At 33.2% G+C, this 27,966-nt stretch overlaps 1 protein-coding gene across 1 annotated transcript; it reads left to right on the top strand.

Moving 5' to 3' along the window:
• Window positions 1-1,438: 1,438 nt before the first annotated feature.
• Window positions 1,439-27,863, top strand: LOC123663675 (fatty acid-binding protein-like). Its single transcript, XM_045598342.1, has 6 exons — window positions 1,439-1,447; window positions 1,750-1,890; window positions 3,602-3,830; window positions 25,660-25,829; window positions 26,128-26,238; window positions 27,712-27,863. The coding sequence occupies exons 1-6, from the start codon at window positions 1,439-1,441 to the stop codon at window positions 27,769-27,771; spliced, it is 720 nt and encodes a 239-aa protein (XP_045454298.1). The 3' UTR covers window positions 27,772-27,863.
• The last annotated feature ends 103 nt before the right edge of the window (window positions 27,864-27,966 follow it).

Here is a 27,966-nt window from a genome sequence, read left to right as displayed (position 1 = left end):
TTAAGATCTCATGTAGAGCCAAGCTTCTAACTCTACACGCCCTAACTCTACAAGCCCTAACTTCACAAACTCTACACCTTAGTCAAAATATGTGGCTTGGCCGTTTTGTCACTACCGACTGCCGATGTTGTAGATGACGACTTTCCTGTCTCATTTATATATATATATATATATTCTCTTTTTATTTTTATTTGTATTATATGTATATCAATTATTCTTCTTCTTTTTTTTCTTTAATAGAACTATCCTATAACAGAAAAGTAATAAACAGTGAATAAATTTTTCACCTTACGCCCACGTGACGGTAGCGAAACGGCCAAGCTACATATTTTGACTAAGGTGTAGAGTTTGTGAAGTTAGGGCTTGTAGAGTTAGGGCGTGGAGAGTTAGAAGCTTGGCTCTACATGAGATCTGATAACTTTTTGACAGTGCGAGCCATATGATCTCGTCTTGGCAACATTTTACATGAAAATGTTTTTGGTGGTTATCTTTTTTCTATATAAAATTAAACGAGTCACGATCGTGCTACTTGAAGTTTAGCTGCAATTTATTTCAAGCTCACCTATATTTTGTGGGTGAAGTGGGCGCAGTGTGGTCGTCAACAGTGACGTCATCTATGACGTCACTATTTACGACGTGATGACCACGGGCCTTAGGTGGAACGATGGAAAGGGTGCTGCGGTCGTTGCGGTCGCTTAGTGGAACGCACCCAATCTATGTAATACTATCGAGAAAGTTTAAAATTTTTTTAATTATCTTGATGTTGCAATTTTCAATTATTTTTTTTTAAATAATTAAAAATAGCCAGTCCCGGATTTATTTAGGCATCCCATTCTATATTACTATATATTATCTAATATACTAAATTTATTATAATGTATGTTTCATCCTATTATCATCTCGATGAAGATCGACTTAGGTTCGGATCTTCTACCATACGCGACTGCCAAGAGACAGCGCCTTCTCCTACAAAATAATGAGCTGTAATTGTTTTGTATATTCAGTGCGTTTTGAGACGATCTATTCAGCATTCTCATAGAAAAGGGTAAAAGTCCACCTGAAGTCACTTCTGTCCAGGATGCTGAGATAATATTTCCATTCTCTGTGTCGTTCATATCAATTGTAGCCACATGCACGGGAATATTTATTTTTCTCGCCCAGTTATGCATGGCGCAACAGGCTTTACTATTTTTTAACACTTTACTGGGAATGTATGGCAGGAGCATTTCGAAAATCCTAAATCGATTTACTAGGATACCAAAAACATTTTCTATTATTTGTCTTGCTCTGGATAATCTATACTAATTAATTTTTTTTTGTTTAAACGTCAATTGATTTTCACCGTACGGTTTCATCATAGGTATCTATATGTTTTTAGTGGAAAGGCGTTATCACCCACTAGAACATGACCTTGGGATAGTAAACTATTTTCCAAAGCATGAGTGAGGTAAAAATGGGAGAAAACTCCACCATCTGATACGTCCATTACAGCCAACATCAAAATATGTAAAACAGTAGTCATCATCTGCTACTGCTATGAGAATAATGCTATTAGATTTTTTCTAGTTTTATTTATAACTTCCTGCTTGTGGTGGAGCTTTAATAGCAACACGTTTTCCATCTATAGTACCTCAGCAACCAGGGAAATTCAAAGAATTTCTGAAACCTTGCTCCATCTTTTACCATTTGGCGTCACTAGGTATCTAAAACAAATAAATTATTAATGTTAAATGTGTATTTATTTTACAGAAGCTGGATTCTCATCATGAAGTTTTTGATGAAGAGAATCCTTCAACACCACAACACAACCATTATGCTGAGAAAAATTACCCTAATGTATCACTTGACCTCAACATAATGATAATGAAGAAAGAAAATCGCCAATTCCTCGTAAAAGAACGATACGGGATCTCAATCGTTTGGTCAACAAAATGAAGAACGTTGCCGACATAATTAATATACCCGCCATGCAAACGGAGACAGAGTTTGATATATTCGGAAAAAGTGTAGCTACAGCCCAGCTTAAAAGTATGCCGTTGCAGATAGCAATACAAGGAGAGATGATTATCCAAAATTATCTTTGTAATTTACGTTTGCAAGAAATGGGTTACGTAATATCTATCTCGTCTTCACCACTAACAAACTACACGATGTCACCTTCTGCCTCTTCTTACACACAACAACCACCGACCTCTCCTTAGACACAATAACCACCTACCTCCCAATTACTATAAACCTCTCATACTGATAACACTGATAACATTCCACCTGCTCACCAATCCACTCAAATATTCTGATACAATGACGGTACTATTACTCGATACTCAGATATCAATGAATCTCAAACTGTGCAAGCAACACAAAATGACACATTGGCCTTGGCAGTGGCGAGTCTGCCCTATTTGTATTTGTTACAAAAACTTTTTTTATTGATTTGATCTTACCTTTATGTAATTTCTCAGTGCATTGTAAATAGCATTGCACACTTCGGATATAAGTAAAGAAGTGATCGAACTTGGTAGCTCGAATAGAAAATTCCGTTTGCCAACAAGTATAAAATAGCGTGTACTTTAATTTTTGTCGGCAAAGCCAAGCAAGGTCTCATAAATGTACCGCATTTCTGTATGGCAGGGCGACGAAGTTAAGTAATATATTAAAAGACGTTTCAGTCAACCTGAGAGCATAGTAATATTCTGTGGTATTTTCAGAAGCCAATTCCTTGAGAAGTTGGTAGCTTGCGCCATGAATGGGTCTTCTACTTATCGTATTGTTCCCATAGTCTGCTTGGCCTTACAAGTTCCGATTCCAAAAGTTTTCGTACATTACATTCGCACTAATCAAAGTGTAATCCTTAAAGGCTAACAAAGTAAAGCCTTAAGGCTAAAAAACTAGGCCTTAAGGCTAGTTTACACTTGTTTGCTATACTTAAAAAAATATTAAACGCGGTAGTGTCTAAAACTGAAGAACTTATGGAATCGGGACTTGCAAGGCGTATACGTCGTGTTATAAACTTAAGAGTAACTTAGGCTCAATTGAAGATCATCACATTGTTACTAAAATCCGATTTAACTGTCAATTTTAGTAACTTCAACGGAGGCAAGGTCATGATGAGTTGTTAGTAGTCTATCGAGATTCTTGTTTGCATGCCATGCTTGCCAAATCTTTGACAAACACTTTATTTATTTAAGCTTTCTTGCAAAATACGTTATTACATTGTACAAAAGAGCTTAATACTACAAGCATTCTCTACTAGATATCCTTAAATAGTTAATGAATATTTAAATAGTTTAAATATTAATAAATACCTACTTTAACATGTTTACTATTTTATTGTAATCTTGTTGTACCAAAATACTCACGATTCGATACTTTTTTTGTGGTAACGCACAAAATATGATAATCCGTTGTATCAAGAAAAACTTTCAATCTTTTTTAATAAATAGTTACTCTTTAAAACAACCAAAATAATTTTACTATAGTTGGTATACGCGGTAATATTAACCCTTAATTGTTGAAGAATTTGTAAATCAATGCATCAAAATAGTAAAGGTAATTAAAAATATTCATAACCTTATCTTAATTACGTTATAAAATAATAATTTATAAGATTATTAAAGCGGTCTCACGCATAAGTGACGCACGTCTTGTGAATAAAATATTCAGTGTCGATTCCACGTTTGTAATAAAGCTAAGTAAAAATAAACAGAAAACAGTAAATAATTTTTTCCAGAAATTTTGTGTTATTAGTGTCAGTAAAATGGAAAGCTTTTTCGGTAAAAAATATAAACTAAAATCTTCAGAAAATTTTGAAGAATATCTTAAATTTATCGGTAAGTTTATTTTTAAATTACATTTTTGGAATATTTGTTATTCTGTGTATTTGTATTTTTCCGTTACTTTAACATAAATGAAGTTATTTAAAATGCTGTTTTTTCATATTATCTCTATCTTACATTTTTAAAAATGGAAATAATGAAGGAAAATAAAAGTAAACACATTTTTATATTAAAAAAATATCGTATGTGTTAATAAAACAGTTAGTCAAAGCATATAATTTTTAAGTACAGGTTACAAGTATAGTGTATTATCATACTAAGCCAGTCCCATATTCTATTATATATATGTATCAGTAATTTAGTGATTGCTTATAAAAAGAAAAACCTTAACTTTTATATTTTACTAGCTGACCAGGCGAACTTCGTACCGCCAAATTTTTTTCTTGATTATGACTTTACAATTTTTTAATCATATTCTAAATATAACTAAAAAAAAATTATAATCATAGATTATTAGATCTCGATCCTCTATTACGATCTATTTGTTAATCAATTTACACATTACGGATAACCATTTATTACTTGTCCTTGAATATTGTTTTTCTTGGTCTAAAAATTTCGCAACACATTTGATAAGCGAGTGTAACAATTTCAATGTTTTAATCTATCTACTAGGGATACCGAATTTAATAATTCTTTTTTACTCGAAAGCCAGTGCTTGTTACGTGGTCCCATATAAATTTGACCTCTTGATCTGACGAGTATATTTTGAGTTGTAGATAATAATGCGTATTTGACTTCTCATTTTATTACTTGTCGATTTAAATGAAAGTCGGTTATTTTTTCGTTGTTAAGCAGACAGTTATAAATTAAAAAAAGCTTTCTTGCTCTTTTTACAACAGTTCATCTTAATTATCTTAAAGATATCCTGTACGAGTAAAAAACTTATTAATTATATTAGTAATTATGTTCTTCTACTTTGAGCTCAATATATATATATATACAGGGTTACAGAAAAAGTCGACCTAGATCCGTTAAGGGCGTGTAGTACACACCATTTCTGAATGATTTCACTATGGAACCCCCCATCCTAAACTTAACCGTTTTCGAGATATTCGAGTTTTAATTTTTTTTATGAAAATGCCCAATTTTTCGGCTATTGAACTGAATTTTTTGAATTTTTTGACTCTTATGATTATTTTTTTGGTTTCTTACATGAAGAATGAGATGCTTAATGACCTCAATGACTAAAATTGCACGTAAGTTAACTAAATAGGTCGTTGTAGACGATCGAAAGTTAAGAAAATAAATACAAATTATAAAAAAATATTTTTCTTTTCTGGATATCTCAAAAAATTATTATGGCACTTGCTCTGCAGATGTGCTTAAAAATATCTACATTTTATCAGTTATCCAACGAAGTATAACACTCTAGGTTATTTATTAACCTCAAAGGTGAAACTTAGTTTCTAAGGCTACATGGCAGTCAGAATAAATAGTGCTTATTTAATTAATTTGACTTAAGTTCAGCATCATCATCATTACAAGATCATCGGTGATTGTAGTAAGCTAAATGAAACAATAAATCAGTTCAAAATAACATTTATTCACCTAATGTTTTTGAAGTTCATGTTCCACGTGTCCACCTCTATTTCGCACACATTTTCTCATTCTTTCACGTAGTCCACTTTTCACTACACCAATGGTTAATGTTCTTCTTATGTCGTCTTATGAGAACTCCCACTGACGATATGGGGTTGGGCCCACTGTAAACGAGGCTCTTCATGTGCCCACATACATAAAAATCCATGGGGGTCAGGTCGGGACATCTGGCTGGCCAGGGTAAAGGCCCACCTCGTCCAATCTATTTGTTAGGATAGTTAGTGTCCAACCATTCCCTAACGCTTCTTCTGAAATGAGCAGGGCAGCCATCATGTTGAAACCACATGTCCCGCAATAATTTTAATGGGAGATCATCTAGAAGGTCACCTAAGTCACCTCTTAAGAAAATTTCATAAGTATCACCATTCAGATCTTGTTTTTGCACATTATTTTTCTCACTCTCACCTGCATAAATCTTAAGTTGTCTCGCTCACACGCACCGGATTAACTTGAAGGACAATAGCCGACCTACGTTAGACCTACTACCTGAACCTTTTCAACTATGTTTTTTTCTATGAGTTTAAATACAACCCTAGGTTGTTATACTTTATTGGATAGCTGATAAAATGTAGATGTTCTTAAGCACATCTGCAGAGCAAGTGCCATAATAATTTTTTGAGATATCCAGAAAAGAAAAATATATTTTTTTAATTTGTACTTATTTTCTTAAGTTTCGATCGTCTACAACGACCTATTTAGTTAACCTACGTGCAATTTTAGTCATTAAGGTCATTAAGCATCTCATTCTTCATGTAAGAAACCAAAAAAATAATCATAAGAGTCAAAAAATTCAAAAAATTCAGTTCAATAGCCGAAAAATTGGGCATTTTCATAAAAAAAATTAAAACTCGAATATCTCGAAAACGGTTAAGTTTAGGATGGGGGGTTCCATAGTGAAATCATTCAGAAATGGTGTGTACTACACGCCCTTAACGGATCTAGGTCGACTTTTCCTGTAACCCTGTATATATAGGTTTATATAATTATATATATAAAATCTTAGAGCTTGTAGCTCAACTGCAAACCGCTATTTAAAAATGAAATTGATTATCATAGTATTCGACAGTAAAACTTTTAGTAAATGATAGGATTTAATGATTTCGTAATTATGATAATTTATTGATTACTTAAATTAATTTTTTAAATTTGATTATACTAACAACCGCTCTGGTGTAGTGGTGCGAGTAGTCGCCCAAAACACCGATAGTTTGCGGGTTCAATTCCCGCTCGGGATGGATATTTGTATTTGTACAAATATTTCTTTCAAGGGGTGAACGTCCAAAATTTTGTGACATCACGTTTCAAAATATGATATTTGTAATTGTTAGTTAAATTGAAAAAAAAATGTTGAAACTGATGTTTTAATTTAATAAATAAGAATTTATAGGCGTAAAATTGCAAAATATGTGACGTCACACTAGGTAGAAGAGTGTCGTAAATGTGACAATTTGTGACAAGGACGGGGAAGTGACGTAATTTATGGATAGTCCCTATTACGTAGATATGACTTGTCTAGAAACATAAAATTTAACAAGTAGAATCCTTAATCCTTAATGCAATAGGTAAGTGAACATTCATAGAAACAAGTTTTAATACTAAAAAAAATATAGCTACTTTATTGTAGGTGTGACTTTGATTTCTGTTTTAGGGCCTGCGGATTCTATTCCTACCTCGAGTCTGAGTGTAATATATATTTGTTTATTTACATGTTTATTAATTATGAAAATTATGTATTACATACATCAGCCGGCTGTTATTTAAACACACACACACACACACACACACACACACACACACACACACACACACACACACAGGCATTAAGTTGTTAACCTTAGAAACAGGCGACCATGAGTGTTTAAAATATATGTAACTAACTTATTTATCATTACTGCGTTAATCGTTTGTGGTTCTGTTGTTATTACGAGGTCGTATTTTGATATCAACGAACTTTGTTCATAAAATTTAGATTTGGAATTATTGGAATGTGGCTATAAAATCTATGAACCAGGTTCCCGAGAACAGATTTAGTTAGATTTAGTTCTACCTTTAAAGTTGATCGTCTATGAGAGTAAAGCCACACAACAAAATGTAGTGCCTTGTACATAAATATTAGTCTTAGATGTGCATTGGGGATTCTTTGACAGTTAAAATACTGTAGTTTGTGGCTTTTCGAACGATCTTACGAAGAACATTTATTTTAAAATTAATATTTCAAACAGATTATCTTAGTATTAATAAATTCATAATAATTTCAAACGTTTGATGGCTCTGACTGAAAAGAGTATAGTGTGGTTTCATAAATACTATGCTATAAGAATAAACTACATTTTTATTTCATTTTAGCAAAACTATTATTTTCAACAGTGTCGTTACCAACAACGTATTCTATACATTTGAAATTTAGATTAGGTGCTATATTCTTTGACCCTTTCAATTATACTATTGTTCATAGGTATATTATTAAACATAAAATCTAAATAGTAATAACTTTGAAGACATAATTTATATTATAATTAAATGACTTGTTGTACTTTTTAGACAAGTAAGAAATTGATAAATAATAGCGCTACCGTAAAAGATCAGACACTTCAGAGATAACATGATTAGGTAAAATTATTTTTAGTAGGAGAGAGATAAACGAAAGTAAATAATAATTACTAGATATATTAAAAATCAGTAAATAAATAAATAAATATCTGTAATACATGCAAACGTGCACTTCGCTACGGTTGCATGATACTAAGGTCCCTGTTTGTATTACGATTATACAAGAAGGAAATCATGTGTTATTTTAAAAAAAAATGTCTGTTCTTTAGGCTGGCAACAGTCAGGTGATGTAATACACTTTTTTCTTGTAAGAAATCTACATACAAATTATAAATATGTATAGATCTCTTAACCCAGAGTCGGACGGGTAGTTGGACACATCCCTTGGAGTAGAAAGTAGGATCATTGATATGTTACTTCAAACTGCGCTAACGGGGGCTAGTCTAGGGCTAGTATAGTAACATGAAAAAAAAAAACAAATAACAAATTAATGATTGTTCCTTTTTCGTGATTGTGTATGACATTTATATATCTGTAGAAGGTCCGTGTCGTTCGGATATAAAACACTCTTGGTGGATGACGATATATTTATTTAATAATAGATAGAAGACTCCAGAATGACTTAATCGTAGACATGCCTATCGCAGCGGTGGTCACTGGACGACACACTTAACTACTAACAAAATATCTTACACTAATATTTTAATTTTACCAACTTAAAAAATTATATTCTTTACACACATTACAGATCATATATTGCATCGCTTTCAAGGACAATATTTCAATCGAAATGAATACAAAATCACAGTTTCTATAATAATTGTGTTTGTCCTCGAACAAAAAAAATACACTTAAATTTACATCGACAAGTACAGTTCAATAAACATTATTAAAAGTCAAGGTCTTCAATACATTTACAATAACAGCTATCACAAAAACAAAATAATATATTTATACGATAGTTACAGTTTTTTACAGTTTAGAAGTTTCTTAGAACAATCGTCCGCTGATTCTCACGACCTTACGTGACTTGACAGCAAAGATAAAAACATTTTTGCATTTTAAACCTTTTTATAACACTTAACATATTAATACTTATAATATAAAATAAAAGAAATATAAATATCGTATAATATACACCAATAGTCGTCTGTTCTTAAAATTAAGCAACTTAAGGCTTGTATTAACACACACACCCAGAAATAATACATATATAAATAAATATAAATAATACGCAAAGCTCAGACTCAGGCGGGAATCTTACCCACATCCCTCGGAGCGAAAAAACGGTCCAAATACAAACTGCGCTAACAGGCTAGTCGAAATTTCAAAAAAGGTGACTTAAAAATTGAAATGGAATTAAATTAGTACTTAGTAATTTATGCAAATTTTTTAAATGGAATTTAAATTGTAAACAAATGATAGTGTTTGATAGTAAACGAAAAAAAACGGACAGAATTACAAACGGACTGTAATACAACGAAAAAATAATCTAGTAAATATGCGTTATCATTAGCGTCTTCGGTGCGACAAAGCCAGCCCTGCGGTCACCAACCCACCTGTCCAGCGTGGTGACTATGGGAAAAACACATGAGTTCACGTTGTTTTTGGCGTGAACTTGTGGAGGCCTATGTCCAGCAGTGGAATGTATAGGCTGTAATGAAATGATGAAAAAATGCATTATCAAAAAGTAGTCATCGGATGTAGATCAAATTTAAATGAGACAATGATACAAGCATCAGCCTTCAATTAAAAAAAGAATTATCAAAATCGGTACACCCAAAAATTATGCGGTATAATACAAAGTATTGTCTGATCTCATTTAAAATTAACTGGGACCACACGACACGCACCACCTTTGGATTATAAAAATTCATCGAAATCGGTATCCCTAGTCAAAAGTTCTGAGGTAACAACATACATAAAAATATAGGTTCGAATTGAGAACCTCCTCCTTTTTTGGTAGTCGGTTAAAAATGGCGCAGTTCAGACGCTTTCAAATATGTTTGATTTTGTAATTATTAATGCGATAAATGTGTATTAACGTTATATTTTGTAGTAGGTTCTCCTTGTTAAATTTAAACTTAGTAATTATACAAAAAAAAAACAGTTATGTGTTTGAATATTGTAATAAGCGTTTCAGATGTAATAAGGAAATATAATACAATTGTTAATAAAAATAAACATAATTAACCAAACCACTTAGTTATAGCCGTGTAGTTGAATAACAAACGAGTTACGTTACATTCGATCTAGGAAACTAGCGCAATTGTTTACATAATTGTGTACATTTGTTAGCAATCCGTATTATTTTATACGCAAGCATACAGTCTAAGGAATTACAAAACTAACTTTGTTTTAATGTTTTTTAGCTCCTTCGAAACTTGAATTTATAATACGTGCTAGAAATTTTTTTTGTTGTTGATTTTTTTTTATATTTAAGCACCAATGAGTTCTACTACAAAAAATGTAGGTAGTATAATATTTTATATCCATTTTTTTTTTAATTTTCCACTGACATGGGTACCAGTACCTACTTTAGTTTAGTTTGACATTCAACAGTAAGCTTCTTATTGTTTTGTAGAAGGTGAACAAATTTAAAAAATTAAGAACATCGATAAAATTCTCAAGTTATGGCATAATAAGACCATATCAAGAGAAATTGCAAACGTTTAGTCATGAAAGGCTCTACATGTTTTAAACCGGGCGACCTTTCGATAAGTAAACCCAATTTTATATGGAAATACATGTCATCAAACATTCCCAAGGCTTATTATTAGCCGAACCCTAAATCAAAAAAAAGTATATTTTTTGAAAAAAAAAAGTAGATCTTGATATTAATCTCTTCAAGCAAACAGTCACTAGTAATTTCAAGTATCTATTTAAATATCACAATTAATTATTCATTAGTAAAGGATTTTTTTACATAGTTAAGGTGCTTTTCTTCATCCGTGTTTTGTATTTAAGTATTTTGTTATATAGTTGTTAGTTGTATATAATAAGTTATTTGTAGCTGAGTAATTACTATTCCTTCCTGTTACTCATAAGGCTGTATGTAGTACAACTTGCGAGACAACGCTACTTTTTGAATATATAATATTCTCATAAGACACAAATATATAATCTGTAACTATGTAATAAATCTGTTCTAAATTATATTAAGTATATCAGAGAGCATTCACACAATACGTTATATTGTTGCAAATATATTTGTTGCAATATTCAGTGTACATTGTACGTGAATTTTACTCACTATAATTTTATGAGAAAGAAATAAAAAATCAATTTCTGTTGTTAAAGTATCAAAACTTAAAAAATTAATTAATGTCTAGATAATTATGTTATACATACTAGCTATGCCCGCGACTTCGTCCGCGTGGAATTAAAAAAAATATTGTTCAGTTTGCAGTTATAAACTAAATACATTTTAAAAATAAAAGTAATCTAAGTTACTCCTTACTACATCAGCTATCTACCAGTAAAAGTCTCGTCAAAATCGGTCCAGCCGTTTCAGAGATAAGCCGAAACAGACAGTCAGACATACAAAAATTGTAAAAAATGTTGTTTTGGTATATGTACCGTGTATACATCAATATGCATTTAGTAAAGAGCGGTTATCTTAATATTACAAACAGACTCTCCAATTTTATTTATTTGTATATGTATGTACTCGTATATTATGTTACGTGTTATCGCAAATCTTACTCTCAGTTCTCAGTTAGTTTATTATCTAAAAAGGCTGTCACTAGCAGTCAGCATTACTACACGTAAGAAAACCTTGTCAAAAAACGTGCAAATATACAAATCGTTCTATTAAACGCCAAGATTAATGCAAACAAACGTGATTTTAGCTTTAATCTAAGACTACAAATAAGTATGTTATTGATTGACTCAGCCTACAATATCCCATAGTGTCTATAACAAACGGAACCGACGCCGAGGGCTCACCGAAACGCAGTGGGTGAGACCCACAGTAACTCAGTAAATATATAAAAAATATTATTTATTTCAATTTTTAAAGTTGTAAAACTTTTAAAGAATCTCTTCAATTACGACAATGAAAACATGGTTCCATGTACTACTGTATACACTGGTGTATATTACGTAAAATATTTTAAAAAATTCCAAAAATATTTTTTAGTTAATTTTTATAATTTTAATTTTAAATTAATTTGCTTCATATATCTCATTGTTAAGCATTGAAGTGTTATTATTTTTAATATTAAACATAAATATTAAAATTATTAAAACATATTATTAATTAAATTATTAAAACAAGATTTTTTTTGTAATTATTTTAGTAAACTTTGCCTTTTAGTAAACTTTTCCATTTAGTCAGTTACCTTGACTTCATTTATGTCAATAACCTTCCGAGTTCATAATGAAACTAAAGGTTTTTTTTATAAAGAAATAATCTCTTAATAATTTTTAACACTTTAATTTTATTGTGATACTTATATATACATATAATAGGTAGACTAGCAATGACAATGTAATACTATATCGATCTATTGGCTAGAATGACCACAATATAATTTAACCCTATATTCCATATTAAGTATTAAGGTATGACTATTTATTATAAGTTCTTTGCTCAAGAAATATTTATTTATTTTATACGATGTTCAAATCAATACATATAAAAAAATGTAACGGGTCGCTGTCTGTACATTTAAGATATATGAGAATTTTTTTATTGGGACCTTTATCGCCGCAAATAGAACCCAAAACAATGATTGTGAGAATTTTTGTCTGTTGGTCTGTGCGTTTATGCACACTAATCTAAGAAACGGCTTATCCAATTTAGATGTGGGTATTGTGGCAAGCTTAGTTTAACTTGTTTGTTTCATGTCAATCGGTTTATAGATAAAAAAGTTATGCCAATTTAAAAAATCACGTTGACCGTGTAGGTATATAATAATAATTATCAATATCTATACATATAATAAAATGGTAGGAAAGTCAAAACTGTACATTGAATATTTTTTTTAAAGAATACTTGGGGTGTGATCTACAATCGATACCGAAGCCAAAAATATAGTTTTTAGAATTTTTGTCTGTTTGTCTGTATGTATGTCCGGGATAAACTCAAAAAATACTGATGGATTTACTTCAAATTTGGCACGAATGTTATTAAGAAGTCGGGTCAACATATAGGCTACATTTTATCACGCTATCACCTACGAGGTGCGAGCAGTGAACGTTTATTTCTTCAACGCATTCTGTAACAACGTGAAATCTAACGACGCATATTTGAATGTTGTTGTTATTATGTTAATAACCATACTATAAGCTAGCTTCACACTATAAATAAAGACATTCTGTAATATATTTAGTATCAGCATTGCACCCGTGCGCAGCCGGGTCGCTAGTTATTAATAAAACATATCTGTCTATTTAATGTGTGTCTCCGTTTTTTTTGAAGCCATTGCAGCTAGACATTTACAATTTATATTTAGAGTTTGTATTACTGTTGTGGCTATGACAAAAAAAAAAATATTAAAGTTTGTTATGAAAGTGGGGTCACAGCAAACTGCGCAAACTGGCTAATTTAATATTCGTCCTTTATATGTATATTCTTTGCGTCATAGAACTATTTATTAAGGTTATCACGAGAATAATATAACAATAGCATTGTATAAAATTTAATATATCATAACAAATAAAAAAAAAAACAAATAAAAAACAAGATCACGTGTGTTAAGTACGGAACCGTACTATCTATCATACAGTACCCTAAGCTCATCCATGAAAATGCCGAGCATGCATTTAATATCCATATTCAATAAACAACGGAAAACCGATGCAGCCCATGTCGCAACGTCCGTCCAGCCACGAGCCGCCGACGCAGCGATTTCGTCATATTTTAAATTTAATTTCATTATTAATTTTTATACAAAATTTTGTCATTCCTAATTCTCGCATCGAATAGGTTTCACATCTCTTAATTGTAATTTTATTTTAATTAATTAAAGTATTTTTTAAGTCATTTTGGTTTTTTTTCGATCCATCGGCTGCAGTAAACGTAATTGGCGCAGTCGGTAGGATACTCGCGGGCCGGTTCGCGAGCATTAGAATTTTCTCATATCGATATTCGCGTTCGCGAGTCGCCCGGGAGGCTGTCAAGTCACGCTACGAGTATCCAGAATCTACGGAGCTGCCAAGCTGAGTGGAGAATCCAAGCATCGATTCACGAAAAAGAGCCAGAGATGAAACATATGTAAGTACACTTGAATCTTTCTCGTGTTGCTTCCTTCTATCCTAAGTCATTTTATCCTCAAGATTTTTCATCACGAAAAGCCTTGTCCCCGGGAACCTGCATCCCGTCAGGCTCGTCGTTATATAGTAGATAGTTATAGAAATATAGACAGTAAATTAGATTTTAATTTAAATATTTCATATAATTCAAACATGTCATACGATCCCGACGTTATTTTTAAGGCCTTACGCCTGGTGCCAGAGTTCGATGGTAACCCGAATATATTAACTAGGTTCATAAATATATGTGATCAAATAGTTTTGCAATATGCGAGTGCCGAGCCAGGTAGTGAATTAAGTAATTTATGTCTCTTAAACGGTATACTAAATAAAATAACAGGGTCCGCCGCGTCAACTATTAATTCCAACGGCATCCCTGACACTTGGACTGGTATAAGATCAGCATTAATTAATAATTTTTCGGATCAAAGAGATGAAACGGCTTTGTACAATGACCTCTCCTTAGCTACGCAGGGTAATAAATCCCCTCAGGAATTTTATGATCAATGTCAAACCTTGTTCAGCACTATAATGACATACGTAACGTTACATGAGAGCTTACAGACGACAATTGAAGCTAAGCGGACACTTTATAAAAAGGTTACAATGCAGGCCTTCGTACGAGGTTTAAAAGAACCCCTAGGTTCACGTATCCGTTGCATGCGCCCGGAAACTATTGAAAAGGCTTTAGAATTCGTTCAAGAAGAACTAAATGTAATTTATTTACAGCAGCGTAATGATCTTCCTAAGCATAATACTCAGAATACGTCTAAAGCTACGTCACATAACATAGTATTAAATACGCCCAGCGCTATGCGACCCGTACCTAACTGGCCCGTTCCAGTAGGACCGCGTTATTACCAGCCGGAACCCCAAGGTTTTAGATTTAACTCTCCTATCGCACAGCTCCAAGCTTTTAAGTTCAATAGTCAACAAAATCGTTTCCCTAGTCGAACCCAACAAATGTTTCGCGCACCACCACCGAATTACAACCCCCAAAGTAATGTGTTTCGCTTACCACCCCGATCAAATCCACCACAAAATTTTAATGCGAAACCAATGAGTGGAGTTCAACATTATACTCCTAAGCCTATGATATCAGGTCATGATTGGCGTAAATCTGGGAACCCACCACCAACTAATTATTTTAAAACACGCGAGGTCAATCTAAATGAATTTTATTCACCCGACTGTTCATACTATACTGACTATCCGGACTATGACTATTATACAGACCCGAATGACTACTTCAACCCCTATGATTATGCTGCCAACCCGACTTACTGTAACAATAGTTATGACAATGAAATAGTAAATGAGTTAGAATCTCAGCCAGGCCCTAGCGGTGAATCCCAACCTCAGGATTTTCAAGTAGACAAAAAATCAAAAGAGCAAGGATAGACGTTAATTTACAGACTCAACGACAGTTGCCCTATATTGAAATCTCACAGCCACCTTTAAAGTTCTTGATAGATACAGGTGCTAACCAATCGTTTATTAGCCCCGAGGCCGTACAAAATTTTTATCCTAATTATCCTTTAAATTATGACCCCTTCGAAGTTACAAACGTACATGGTATTAGTAGAAATGATTATTCCGTAACACTGCCCTGTTTTAACGAATTCAATGAAGATAATAATATAAAGTTATTCGTTTATCGTTTTCATGATTATTTCGATGGTTTAATAGGGTTAGATTTATTATCTGAGTGGCAAGCTAAAATAGATTTAAAAGATTTCAAATTAATTACACGAAATGCAACAAACTTTATTAAGGTTTACAATTCCCGTAACGTTAATTTATACGAAGATATTATCCCAGGTAGAAGTTCAAAATTAGTAAAAATACCCATTAACGCCCCGGATGGCGAAGTTTTTATTAACGAACAAGTTCTATGTAATTGCATTATTCACGAATGTCTTACAACTGTTACCGGTAGTCGCGGATTTGTAGAAATAGAAAATCCTTCACCTAACGACATCATATTTTCATTAGATCAACCCGCTTACGCTGAGATATTCAATTTTAATTGCAAACCATTAGGAAAATCAAACCGAGTAAATGAAGTATTGTCGCGATTACGTACCGATCATCTTAATGAAGAAGAAAAGGCTAACTTGTTAACACTTTGTGCTCGTTATGCAGATGTGTTTTATATAGATGGGGAGCCATTAACTTTTACTAACAAAATTAAACATCGCATACGAACGAAGGACGAAGTTCCTGTATATACTAAAAGCTATCGATATCCTTTTATTCACCGACAAGAGGTTAGAGACCAAATCTCAAAAATGTTACAACAAGGTATAATTAGACCATCAGACTCTGCATGGAGTTCACCCATATGGGTAGTCCCTAAAAAAATAGATGCATCCGGTAAACAGAAATGGCGTCTTGTAGTCGATTTTCGAAAACTTAATGAAAAAACAATAGACGACAAGTATCCTATACCGAATATTAGCGATGTCCTTGACAAGTTAGGCAAGTGTCAATATTTTACAACCCTTGATCTTGCTAGTGGATTCTATCAGGTCGAAATGGACCCTCAGGATATTTCTAAAACCGCATTTAATGTGGAACATGGCCATTTCGAGTTTCTTCGAATGCCAATGGGTTTAAAAAATTCACCATCTACATTTCAAAGAGTCATGGACAATGTCCTTAAAGGTCTTCAAAATAACATATGTCTAGTTTATTTGGACGATATAATAGTTTACAGTACATCCCTTCAGGAACATATGGAAAACCTAGAAAAAGTTTTTCAACGTCTTAAAGAATCCAACTTTAAAATACAGATGGACAAGTCCGAGTTTTTAAAACTTGAGACCGCCTATCTTGGTCATATTATTAGCGGAGAAGGTGTTAAACCTAATCCTGACAAAATCTTAGCTATTGAAAAATACCCTATACCTAGTACACCCAAGGAAATAAAACAATTCTTAGGTCTTCTTGGTTATTACAGAAAATTCATCCCTGACTTTGCCCGTATTACTAAGCCCCTCACGTTATGTTTAAAAAAAGGTAGTAAGGTAGTCCACAGTCAAGAATTTATAGAAGCTTTTAATAAGTGTAAGACTCTTTTAATTAACGACCCCATCCTTCAGTATCCAGACTTTAACAAAGAGTTCAATCTCACCACAGACGCTTCAAATGTAGCCATCGGAGCTGTATTATCTCAGGGACCCATAGGTTCTGACAAGCCTGTTTGTTACGCGTCTCGTACATTAAATGATAGCGAACTCAACTATAGTACAATAGAGAAAGAATTATTAGCAATAGTATGGGCAACGAAATACTTTAGACCTTATTTATTTGGCCGAACATTTAAAATAGTTACTGATCACAGACCATTACAGTGGATGATGAATCTAAAAGAACCTAACTCACGACTAACAAGATGGCGACTTCGACTGAGCGAATACGACTTTACGGTCATATATAAGAAAGGTAAATTTAATACCAACGCAGACGCTCTATCTCGTGTTCAAATTCACATCAGTGAAACTGACGAAATTAAATCGGTAATGGATAATATTAGAGAGCTTGAGTCAATGATTAATAACCCATCAGAAACACCCCCATCTCAACATAGAAACTCTTCAACTGACACCGTACACACTAGTAATGAACAACCTATATTAGAAGTCCCGATCACTGACGTTCCCCTTAACAAGTTTCACAGACAAATTTACTTTACTGTAGTTAGTGATGTAAAACGACGACCGATTATAACTAAGCCATTTGAAAACCATACGCGGATAGCAATTCAGTTGTCGAAATCTAGTTTAGAAAACGATGTTATCAATTCTATTAATGAATACGTTAACCCGAAAGTTAAAACAGCTATATTGATAGATCCTCCCTTAGAAATGTATTCGATAATACCAATTTTACAAGAAAAGTTTAAAAGCTCCTCTCTTAACCTCGTATTAAGTAAAACTGAGCTCGAAAATGTTAAAGATTATCTTCAACAACAAGACATCATTCAGAATTATCATAACGGTAAAACGAACCACCGTGGTATTAACGAATGTTACCTCGCTCTGTCTAGGAAATATTATTGGCCGAAAATGAGAGAGCAGATCACTAAATACATTAATGAATGTACTATTTGTGGTCAAAGTAAATACGACAGAAATCCCATTAAACCTCAATTTAATATAGTACCCCCTGCTACCAAGCCATTTGAAATTATCCACATGGACCTCTTTACAGTTCAAAACGAAAAATATATCACCTTCATTGATGTCTTTACTAAATACGGTCAAGCGTATCATTTACGAGATGGAACCGCTGTTAGCATCTTACAAGCATTATTACTTTTCAGTACTCACCACGGAATACCTTTCACTATAATAACCGATAACGGTACGGAATTTACTAATCAGCTTTTTTCAGAGTTTATTCGTCTCCATAAGATAATCCATCATAAAACTTTACCTCATAGCCCTAATGATAACGGTAACATTGAACGATTTCATTCGACCCTATTAGAACACATAAGAATTCTTAAGTTACAACACAAAGATGAACCAGTAGTTAGATTAATGCCATACGCTATTATAGCATACAACAGTACTATTCACAGTTTTACAAAGTGTAGACCTTTTGATTTATTGAACGGACATTTCGATCCTAGAGATCCCGTTGACATAGATTTTACCGAACATCTTTTGCAACAATACGCTCAGAATCATAAACAACTAATGAAACAGGTTTATGACATAATTAATGAGTCCTCACTGAGCAATAGAACAGCCTTAATTGAAAATAGAAATAAATCTCGCGAACCAGAAGTAGAATATGTTCCAGGACAACAAGTTTTTATTAAAAATCCCTTTGCTTCTCGTCAGAAAACTGCACCTCGCTACACACAAGACACAGTCTTAGCTGATTTACCAATTCATATATACACATCAAAAAAGCGAGGCCCCGTAGCTAAGTCACGTCTAAAACGCGCCCCTAAAAATAACCGATTGTTGCAGGATTCTGCTACTGCTGACAATACACGTGACGCATCCTCAAACCATAAGACTTGAGAGCTTAGCCGATGGACCTGGACTTTTGCCCTACAAATTAGGACCGACCAGACTAATATCACATTACCACTCCTTTATACAGTATGTAAAATTGACTGATATTGAAGATAAGATAAATTCTGTACAGACACAACTTAACACTTTTAAGACCAGACTGAACAATGAAACTTACATTCTTTACGAGTACCAGATTAATTATCTTACAGACAAGCTAAACAAGGTACTAAGTCAAGTTAAATCTTTAGAACCCATTAGAGTTAAAAGAGGTCTTGTAGATAGTCTTGGATCATTAATAAAAAGTGTTACTGGTAATTTAGACTATCTTGATGCTCAAAAGTATAATGAGGCTATTCAAATATTGCAAAACAACCAGAATAAAATTATTTCCGAATTCAATAGTCATATTAGTCTTAGTAAAGAATGGATGTTACAACATAAAGGTATTTTAGATCAGTTAACTATAAATCAAGAAAAAATTAATAACACATTAGAATTTCTTATAGAAGTAAATACTCGTAGAGACAACAGTTTAGTCCAGTCTGCTCAGTTTGCCCAATTATTAGGAATTATAAGTAATAATGTAGAGGATTTAGTGCTAGAAATAATTAGATTAGAAAATATAATGGCTTTTATTCGTGCCTCCAGCACTCATCATTCTATGATAGATATAGGAGTATTAAAAACGATGTTAGATAAGTTAATAACTATATACAGTAAGGAGCAAATTCCTGATTTAGAATTACGGGAATATTATGACTTAATCAAACCAGGTTCATACTATCATGATAGAACAATAGTTATAGTTTACAAATTTCCTATAATATACATAGACAGGTATAACTTGTACAAACTATCCATCGTTCCAAATGAAAAACAACTAGCCCTTATTCCTCCCTTTCCTTATATAGCAACAAACGAAAAAGCATTCGTGTGCATAGAGGCTGAATGCCCGAAGTATAGCAGGATATTATATCTCTGTGACCAAAAAATAAGTCATCAAATTCGTACAGAACCAGACTGCATTCAAGAGCTTATTATCAACCAAAATCTTAAGGAAACCTGCCACTTCACGAAGGTTATGTTGTCTGCTGTAGCAATAGATAAACTGGATGATCAACACTATGTTATTTCATTACCTAAGCCGGAGAAAGTACAGTTAGCCTGTGAGAGAAAAGAATTCAATATACTACAAGGAAGCTATTTGGCCACTATTCCCATGAACTGCCTGTTGCGAACTAAAGAATTCACCGTTATCAACGAAAATGATGAGATAAAAGGCCAGCCGCTGAAGCTATCAAGGATCCCATACAACCAAATTAACCAAACGACTACCTATACCCATACCGGTTCCAAGATGATTAGTCTAGATGATCTTCACAGCATCCAAGATAAATTGTTACTAGAAACCCCTATACAGATTGACAAGACGCAATCAATTGTTTTATACCATACAACGATACCATTTTATATCTTAATTTTATGTGTATCAGTAGTTATCGTTGTATTAGTAAGCCGAAAATATAGATGTTGGCCCTTAAAATCAGAAAATGAAGAGAAGCAGCAAACGCCTAAGACACCAGTATATGAAGATATGGATAAAGGCATCAAGAGACGAGATGAACTTCCAGCAACATTTTCTCTGAAGCTGACAAAATAGTTGCTGTTCTGCGGGTGGAGGTGTTAAGTACGGAACCGTACTATCTATCATACAGTACCCTAAGCTCATCCATGAAAATGCCGAGCATGCATTTAATATCCATATTCAATAAACAACGGAAAACCGATGCAGCCCATGTCGCAACGTCCGTCCAGCCACGAGCCGCCGACGCAGCGATTTCGTCATATTTTAAATTTAATTTCATTATTAATTTTTATACAAAATTTTGTCATTCCTAATTCTCGCATCGAATAGGTTTCACATCTCTTAATTGTAATTTTATTTTAATTAATTAAAGTATTTTTTAAGTCATTTTGGTTTTTTTTCGATCCATCGGCTGCAGTAAACGTAATTCGTGCATGCAAAGGTGCATTGTGCAAGGTGTATTGCATTTCTTAATGGGGTGCTTTTGAGTGGGAATTATTTGTGTTCAGATTTGAGATAAATAGAAGCATTATATTTTAAGCAAGTTTTATCGTTAGGTAATTTTAATAATTATTATAATATTTAAAATATTTTAATAATTTTTGTCTGCGACTTTGTTGACATTTAAGTCTTAATAATTTGGCAATTGTATTGTTATTATGTTGTACCTACTATTATAAAACATTTTTTTATGACAAAAGTAGCAGATTTACTTACTTGTACTTAAATAGTGAAATAGAAAAAAAATAACTTTAACTACATGGTGTTTTCATTGGTGAGAGGTTCAGAGCACAACTATACAAAAAAACTCCTTTTTACCCCCTTTAATTGACGAATTACAAAAAATTCCTAATTACTTGTTTGCGTGTGTAAATGTGAAACTATGAGAACTTTATAGATATTCTCATCCACATTTTCACCGATTGCAGGAGACGAATTTCGTAAAAATACTTTTTTAAAACACACTATATAAAATTAGTGAATTTTTGTCGTTAGTCATTTGAGGTTGTTTTGTTTGGGATAAGTTTAGTAATTTAAGGAAACGTACTTAAAAAATATCCAGTCCTCAGTTCCTCGGTAAATGGATTATCCAACAAGAAAATATTTTTTTTAATTCGGGCCAGGTTAGTGCGATCAAACAAACTCTTCAGCTTTATAATATTAGTGCCTATAGAATCTATAATACTTATAGATAAACGTTTCTTGCGCTTTTTTTGTCCTGTTACTCTGCTCCTATCAATCGTAACGTGCTGGCTTATAGTTTACTACACGTCTGGTTAATTATTATTGAATCGTTTAGTCAATCGATTCGAATGAGACAAATATAATGAGTGGAAATGAACGCGCATAGCTTCTGAGCGACTACACTAAAAGTTATTTTTTTTATTCGGTATTGTAGAGACAAGGTTAATATGAAAAAATTATAAAGAAATAATATAGTCACGTAAAAAATGGCAATATAAAATTCGCTGGGTTAGCTAGTCTAGTAATTATGTTTAAATATTTTCCCATCACAATAATAAAACAGATTTACGTCAACAAAAACTAGTGCCGTCACGTAGCTGCATTTTAAAATTATGAGAGATGTATGTGATCTCTGTGTAATAACCATTGAGAATAATGTTTGCGTCATACATAAAAACGTTTCGAGGTTACAATATAATTATTCCCTTTTCGGCAACGGAATCTTTATATAATCAGTTCGACTGATGGAATGCGGCTACCGTAACCTTTAATGCGGATACCGTAACCTTTATTGCGGCTACCGTAACCTTTAATGCCAGAAGCATTAAAAGAGCGTTGCCGACCCTTACCAGTGGCGTAGGAGGGGGTAAGGGCATCATGCCCCGGGCGCTACACACAAAGGGGCACCAAATGGTCAGGTAAAAAAAAATGCTGGACATATTGTATGGTTTTCGAATGGGAGAGGGGGTGCTAAAAAGGTATTGTGCCCCGGGCGCGAGTCCAACTCGCTACGTCACTGACCCTTACCCATACCTTCTCCAGAAGCTGTGGCCACCTTACTCACCACTGGCACACAATATTACTAAAGAGCAGTATTATTTATATGTTATTTACTGTAAGGTTGAGTAAAGTATCTTTAACTGGGAAAGGCTCTAGTCCGGGTGCTCCACATTTTAAACAAGATATTGCCTACTGTGCCCTACCTCAATTAGGATCTTTTTCTCCTCAATTATTAACTGCAAATTTATGATTAATATATGCGAATAGAAATATCTTATACACATAGTTGAATTCGATGGAAAAAATAATAATGAATCAAAAACTTTTAACTGTCTGATATCCGTCAAATAGCGTTATCTACAACTTGTGAAACAGGCTCTTACTGTTGGATAACCCATTTATCGAGGAAGGCACTTATATACCATAGCACTACGACTAATAGGATCGAAGCTTCAAATAAAAATATTGAAAAAGCTAAGAAAACTTATATTTTTGGTATTGATATAATACCACTTAAGAGAATATTGGATAATATGGTAGTTTCCATACGATTGAAATAGTAGGTAACATCTTATAACAACGATGTAGTGATCGAGGCGAACAAGTTACCTAAATAATACTCTACGTTGATAGCGTTTACCTTGAATTTATTAAATTACGATAGAATTCACTGGAATTACTATAGCACTAGAGAACTCGTATGGGTTCATTCGTGTATATTAAATAAATAAATAAAAAACAGCTAAGAGCAACAGGTTTGTTAAGCTTAGCTTAAAAAAATAGAGTTTGTGTTTGTATGTAGCGGCTTCGTGTCTCTTTGTAAATTACGATTTCAGTTTTTGACGCTCTGATGTGTAATTTGGACAGAGTTCCTGCCGAAAATTTAGAGAAATTACGATTATATCTGTTACTGCGATTGGATTCCAATATATATAAATTCTGCCACTAACGATCGGTTTCAAAACTATTTATTCCAAATATTACTTACAAGTGGTAGAATATTGTTATACATATCAAACGAATTGACCCAAAATATTGTCAATTTATGTAAAAACAGTGACAGATGGATACTGGAACAGGCTATAAGTTCGTGTATATGTAAGATAAAATACTACGAAACACTACAAAATAATGGAGGATATAAAAAAATAAGATCATAAGAAGAAATTCGTCAACGCCTTTTTTACCTACTGCAACGAAATATACAATTTCCAGTGGCGTAGCGTGGTTGTCGGCTGCCCGGGGCGGAAAATTTTTTTGCCGCCCTCTCAATTAGGTTTCGGCAAGAACAGTCATCATTACATTGTACAGGTTATATTTTGAATAAAAAAGTTTATAAAGTTGTCCCTTACACTCTCAGTATGTAATAAAAGTCATTCTTGCTGATTATTAGTCATAAACGAGGAATTTCCACAAGTATAGTTATATAGGTATACGTTGCCAGTCACTACAAAATATCATTAAAAGGAATGGGATTCCCCGACTTCGCCCCAAAATACGTAATGAAAAATCCCGTGCTCCTTTCAATCGGCCCGAAGTTGTACCTATAGTTTCGATAAAAATAATATAAAATGGTTCGAATATTTACTAAATATTTTTATTATTTAAATGTTGTTAAATTTTGCTGCCCTCTAAAAAGTGCCGCCTGGGGCGGGCCGCCCCTGCCACTACGCTAAGCCACTGACAATTTCTATAAATATTTTTATTTATTAAGTCAAGGTTTACCTAATTACAATAGTAAAATAGATAATCGACACCTCAAAATTATACGTCTATAAAGACAGTTTCAAGAAAATATTTTAGGTACATATAAAAATTGATAGATAGTTTTTATTATTATTTGTTGACTGAAAACAGCGCAGCTTCGTTTGATTACTTATATATTGATTTATTATAATACAAGGACAACATGTGATGCATTGATACGTAATATTACAGAAGAATAATAGATTTCAAGGCATCATAATATTTAGAATTATCGCTAATCATCGATTTACTTTATTACAAATCTATAATGTTCCAAACATTTAAGACTAATAACATTTAAGACGACTTAACAAGTGTCAAAGCACAATTGCACTTTAAAATACATCTAGAAACATAACATAATAATAAGAGTTATGAAATGTAAGTAGACGAAAAAATAGTCAAGTATAGTAATATAAGTAATAGTCAAAACTACACCAACGGTCTCGGGTTCGATTCCCACTCGGAGTGGATATTTATGTTTCTACATAATACTTATATTTCCGGTTTGGTTGTTAGTTCTTGTGGGTCTCCCCACCGTGCCTCGGAGAGCACGTTAAGCTGTCGGTCCCGGTTATTATCATGTACACCTGTAAGCGATCTTGCTCATATTAGGGTATATTATCCACCAATCCACTTTGGAGCAGTGTGGTGGATTAAGCTTTGATCCTTCTCCTACATAGGGAAAGAAGCCTATGCCCAGCAGTGAGATGTTGCAAGCTGAAGCGCAAAAAGTAGTCATTCAATCTCGATTAAATTTAAATAGGACCACAAGACAGACATCAGCTTTCGATTAAAATATGAATCATCAAAATCACCCAGTGAAAATTTATGCAGTATAATACAACGTAGTCTTCAAAAAAAATTCAATTCGAATGAAAATACGAATACGATGAATTGGAATTTCTTTGGGTTAATTTTTTTTTTAAATTTATTCGTCTAATATGTTTCTACCACAATCATTGAAATACCATTTAACTATTATAACCAAAATAGCTACAAAATAATCCTAATACTCAGCTACATCGCTTCTTCTACTTGCGTATTCTTCCTATACTTATATTAATGTTTTTTCTCTCAGAGGTGGGACTATTATCTCGAAAACTTGTCACTTCACTGTACCCAGTCTGCATATTGACAAAGAATGAAGATGGTTCCTACTCACTCACCATGATAACTGCGATTAGAAAAGTCGTTACTACTTTCAAACTTGGTGAAGAATTTATAGAAGATAGACCTGATGGTGTAAAGGTATTATTATTAATAGTAATTATAATTTATACACAACTGTAAAATAACTGTGTTTGCTCGTCAACTAAAAAGAAACCTACTTCATTTGCATCGGATATATTGTACATCATTATTATCATCAGCCCGATCTCGTCCACTGCTGGACAAGTCTCTCTAATGGCACGCTATTTTGCTCGGGCATCGGGTCTCGCTTTCCATTCACTTATTTGGTGTACACCAAGGAAAAGATGTAAAAAAATATCATTTACTTTTTCAGTTTTTATTTTTATTTTAATTTTATATTTTTCTAAATTTTCAGGTTAAATCGATAATGACACTGGAGGGCAACAAACTTATTCAAATTCAAATAGAGAATAACGGAAGAAAATCGACGCATATTAGAGAATTTACGGATCAAAGTCTTACTGTGGTAACTATCAATCACGTTAGACACATATGGATATTAATTCTGTGTTGTTCTCTCCTCTCTTCCCGTTGGTATCGTAAGAGATGACTAAGGGATATTCAACCTAATAGTCAATGAAACAAATTATGAAAGAAAACTGAATACAACTTACGAGAAGATACTAGAGTAGTTATTGTTTTACTTGGCACCAACTTCAAAATTATAAAATATTTATTTAATCATTTCTGATTAACTAAATCAAAATACGAATTACTTTGTACTAAGTAAATTTATTTTTCATTTTTTAGTTTCCTGTTTGAAGTCGGTTTTTTTTTTGTTAAAAATTATTTTATTTTACAATTTTTAGTGATGGGTAGACCTAACAAGGATGCTTTTTCTCTTGTGTCGAGGGTCCGGAAACATACACAATATACAAGCACAAACACCCAGACAATGACAAACATCTATATGGCCAATACAAATGTCTGTCGTGCGCGGAGATTGAATCCACTAACGCCAGTGCAACAGCCGGTGCTGTGACCGCTGCGCTAACGCGTCGACATACTATGAGTAAAGTTCGCTATCAGGTGTACGTAATAACAACCGGGACTGACAGCCTAGCGTGTTCTCTGAGGCTAGGTTGGGAGAACCACAAGGATTAACAACTAGACCGAAAATAAATATTTGTATAAACATAAATATCCATTCCGAGCGGGAATAGAACCCGCGACCGTCGGTGTTTAGGCGCCGCCGACACGGCACATGCACCATTATATTAAAGCGGTCGTCAAACAGCAAAAGGTAACTGCTGTAAATTGTTGAGAAATTCCCTCGAGTGTTTATGGGCTCCATCATCAAACCTGTCCTGCGACACAGATGATCACACAGCAGGTTATTGCTATAAATCGTTGAAAAGTTCCCTCGACTATCTTTCGTCTCCATCATCAGACTGTAATGGCACTTGTAACTCATATAGGTGCAAAGTTCTCATCAATAGAAACGAATTAAGTTCAAAAACCAGGTAATTGCTCTAAATTGTTGAAGAGTTCCCTCGACTATCTTTCTTCTCCATCATCAGATCGATTCCAGACCTTTATTAAATAGTAGTGCTTTATAGCACTTAATGAAAGTATGATTAAATTTACTAGTCACCCTTACGATTTTTGAAAGTTTCCCTCGATTTCTCTGGGATCCCGTCATCAGATCCTGGTTTCCTTATCATGGTACCAAACTATGGATATCTCCTTTCCAACGAAAAAAGAATTATCAAAATCGGTTCATAAACGAAGAAGTTATCTCCGAACATACATACATATATATATATATATATATATATATATATATATATATACGGTCGAATTGAGTAACCTCCTCTTTTTTTGAAGTCGGTTAAAAAATATAAAAATACAATCGAATTGAGAAACTCCTCCTTTTTTAGAAGTCGGTCGATAGCAAATTTCAGCTTTATTAATATTTTCTATATATTTATTATTTCAGACGACAACGGCTGAAGGCTGGAACGGAACGTGTGTACGTGTATATGAATTAGTTGAATAAGTTTAGTTATGGTTAATGGGTAAATGTTGTTAGTAAATTATTTGTAGCTGTGATTATAAAATATTTGCAAAATAAATCATTTTTAAAGGGCACACTTTTTAATTATATATCTAATTATTATTAATAACAATTTGTATGTTTACGCTTCAACCTGTAATATCCCACTGCACATAGGCCTCTTTCTCCATGTAGGAG

The sequence above is a fragment of the Melitaea cinxia genome, chromosome 20 (genome assembly GCF_905220565.1).
Source record: "Melitaea cinxia chromosome 20, ilMelCinx1.1, whole genome shotgun sequence".
Taxonomy (NCBI): domain Eukaryota; kingdom Metazoa; phylum Arthropoda; class Insecta; order Lepidoptera; family Nymphalidae; genus Melitaea; species Melitaea cinxia.
The sequence above is the reverse complement of the archived record's forward strand: the minus strand, read 5'-3'. Positions and strand labels throughout refer to the sequence as shown.

Coding starts and splice junctions, on each gene's coding strand:
- LOC123663675 (XM_045598342.1), top strand. Junction 1,891..3,601: donor AAGAAAATCGCCAATTCCTC/GTAAAAGAACGA, acceptor AAAATAATAATT/TATAAGATTATTAAAGCGGT. Junction 3,831..25,659: donor AGAATATCTTAAATTTATCG/GTAAGTTTATTT, acceptor TTTTTCTCTCAG/AGGTGGGACTATTATCTCGA.